This window comes from Montipora capricornis, chromosome 6 (assembly GCF_036669925.1).
Source record: "Montipora capricornis isolate CH-2021 chromosome 6, ASM3666992v2, whole genome shotgun sequence".
Lineage (NCBI taxonomy): Eukaryota > Metazoa > Cnidaria > Anthozoa > Scleractinia > Acroporidae > Montipora > Montipora capricornis.
This window is the reverse complement of record NC_090888.1, coordinates 72,209,048-72,211,547: the sequence shown is the minus strand read 5'-3', so window position 1 is coordinate 72,211,547 and position 2,500 is coordinate 72,209,048. Positions and strand designations below refer to the sequence as shown.

General features: G+C 41.2%; 1 protein-coding gene across 1 annotated transcript in view; it reads right to left on the bottom strand.

Annotated features, from left to right (window-relative positions):
* The window catches only part of LOC138054394 (uncharacterized), a 43,074-nt gene that overhangs the window by 16,572 nt on the left and 24,002 nt on the right, over positions 1 to 2,500 (bottom strand). The window contains exon 8 of the mRNA XM_068900836.1: positions 591 to 814. Within this exon, the coding sequence (XP_068756937.1) occupies positions 591 to 814 (224 nt within the window). The remainder of the gene's footprint in view (positions 1 to 590; positions 815 to 2,500) is intronic.

The window sequence follows — 2,500 nt, the reverse complement described above, 5'->3', positions numbered from 1 at the left end:
GATCATGCAAAACTCTAATCTATTCGGTTTCAATGATCAAACCCTAAGTTTCTTTTCAAAAGACTTTAAAGTAAAAAAAGTAAAGTGGTGCATTTGTATAGCGCCTTTATCACAAGTCTCAAAGGCGCTTTACAATGATCAATTTACCCCCAGCGGACTGGAAGTATATACAGGCGCAAATTGCAGCCGCTTCTAAGCAGTCCATGCATGCTGGTATTCATTTTACCGACCTGGGAAGGATGGAAAGCTGAGTGAACTTCAACGGGAAAGAAGGTCGCCAAATATTCCACTCTCGGCAGAACCGGGAATGGAACCCGGGACCTTAGGGTTGGAAGGCAGAGATCTTACCACTGCGCCAACCCCTCCGCCCTCAGTTAAATCACTATAATACATAACAGTGGACTGAGAAACAGAGTTTTGGTCCTGATCAGGACCAATTACGACCTTTTCACTGATCCTTCATCCAGTAAACTGAAGCATTGAATCATCTTAGCTTTTAGATGAAACATGTGCTATGAACATATGGGTTGGCTAAACATTTTTTGCAAATTAGTTAAAGAAAATTGGTGCTAAAACTAGCTCGGTAATACCTTCTTTAATTTCGTAGACATAGTTGCTCGCTGTGTTGCCAACACACAAGCCCCAGGCGTTATCATCGCATGCAGAAAAATAATGGTTCCGGCAGTCATCTGCGGGGCCCTGAGAACTGTAAGTTGATGCAGCATGCGCGCCACTGAAGCAACGACCGTAGTCTTCTAGGCCAAAGTAGGTGAAGCCCTTCTCTTGACTTTTTTTAGCGCATCGACAAGCTAGCCTATAATGTGGAACGTTTACCAAAATTTGATGCTTAATGCGAGTCTTGTCATCACTGAAGTACGATTGAAACACTCATATTGGCAATGTTCAGATGAAGATGATGATGTCGTTGATGATGATAAATAAATAGTGAAAATAGTATTGACGATGATAATGATGATGATGGTGATGTTTGTGATTTCGACGGCGGTGACGATGATTACCAGAATGAAAGAAAGCATTAGCACGTAAAAACACCTTCGCGAGAGCAATGGCACCATCTGGTTGGGGACCTAACGATCTGTTCCCCTTTTCCACGAGCATGTCATGCATGTCTGGACTGACGTCAGGTGTCCAGGCAACAGTGATCTCCTTGTTTTTACATATAGCCGGAACTTTGTGTGCGCATAGTGTACATTGTTTGATAATCATCATATTGCTGATGATGATAGGGCGGTTTTCAAATGAGTATCGTAAAACCAAAACCAAAGTAATTACTTTGGCCAATCAAAAAGGACGGAGACAATCCAGTAAACCAATCAAAACTCCAAGTAATTACACGTAGCCGACACAAAGCGCGGGAAAATGTGCACGCGCGAGCCACGATTGGTTTTAGTTTCACTTCTGATTGGTTGAAAAAAGTGGCGCGAGAACTTTGAACCAATCGCTGAGTGAAGTAATTATAAACCAAAGTAATTCGCTAATTACTTTCGACACTCAATTGAAAACCACTCTAATGTCATGCAAGGCCGGTTAGCTATTAGGGAGTTTAGTAGGGAGTTTAAGAAACCACGACGGCTACGGCGACGAAAACGTCACTTCAAACTATTAGTTTGAGTTGTCCCAAGTGTCTCACGATGTTTCCATCTTGTTTATGTTGTACAATATGGGCGAAGTATGCTATAACGAGATTGGTACGTACGCATTTGAAGCAAAGAGAGAGAAGGAGAGATTCACCGTCGTTTGTCCACGTTGTCGTCAAGACGTGCTAACTGGTCATTTTACGTTGTTCTTTTGACGAGTACGGGAGAGAAATGGACAAAAATGCGTGCCGCACGTGCACCACGATCATTTTTTCCTCTTTTAACCAATGATATTACTGCTTTTATTTTTGGTATTGTCTTTGCGGTGGCCGTCGTCGTTTCTTTAACTCCCTAGTATGATTACGACGGCTACGGCAACGACAACGTCACAAAGCAAGACTATTATTGGTTAAGAAGGATCGATTTAGAAAACGTATTAAGAATAAAAAGTAACAACACTATCCGACGTTTCGGAGTCAGACATGACCCCATTATCAAGGTTAAACTGAAAAGGACCTTCGCCTTTTGTATTCTAGCAAAAAATTGTAAATATCTTAGTGTCAACTATCGTTTAATTTCCATTTATGCAAAAGTCTTTGTTTTGACCTAAAGCCCGTTATATTTAAATTGCGAATTGTCCTTTTCAGTTTAACCTTGATAACGGGGTCATGTCTGACTCCGAAACGTCGGATAGTGTTGTTACTTTTTATTCTTATTATTGGTTAATTTAAAAAAAGAAAAAGAATAGTGCGGCGCGCTCTTCAGTGCATTTCTTTGCCGCACCCAAAGAAAACAACTACGAGAAAAGCATCTCAGTGCAAACTTTAGGCTTTTACGACAACACGAGCGTACAACAACGATCCATCCATTTTCTATGACTTTGAAACTCTTCGTATCCATCC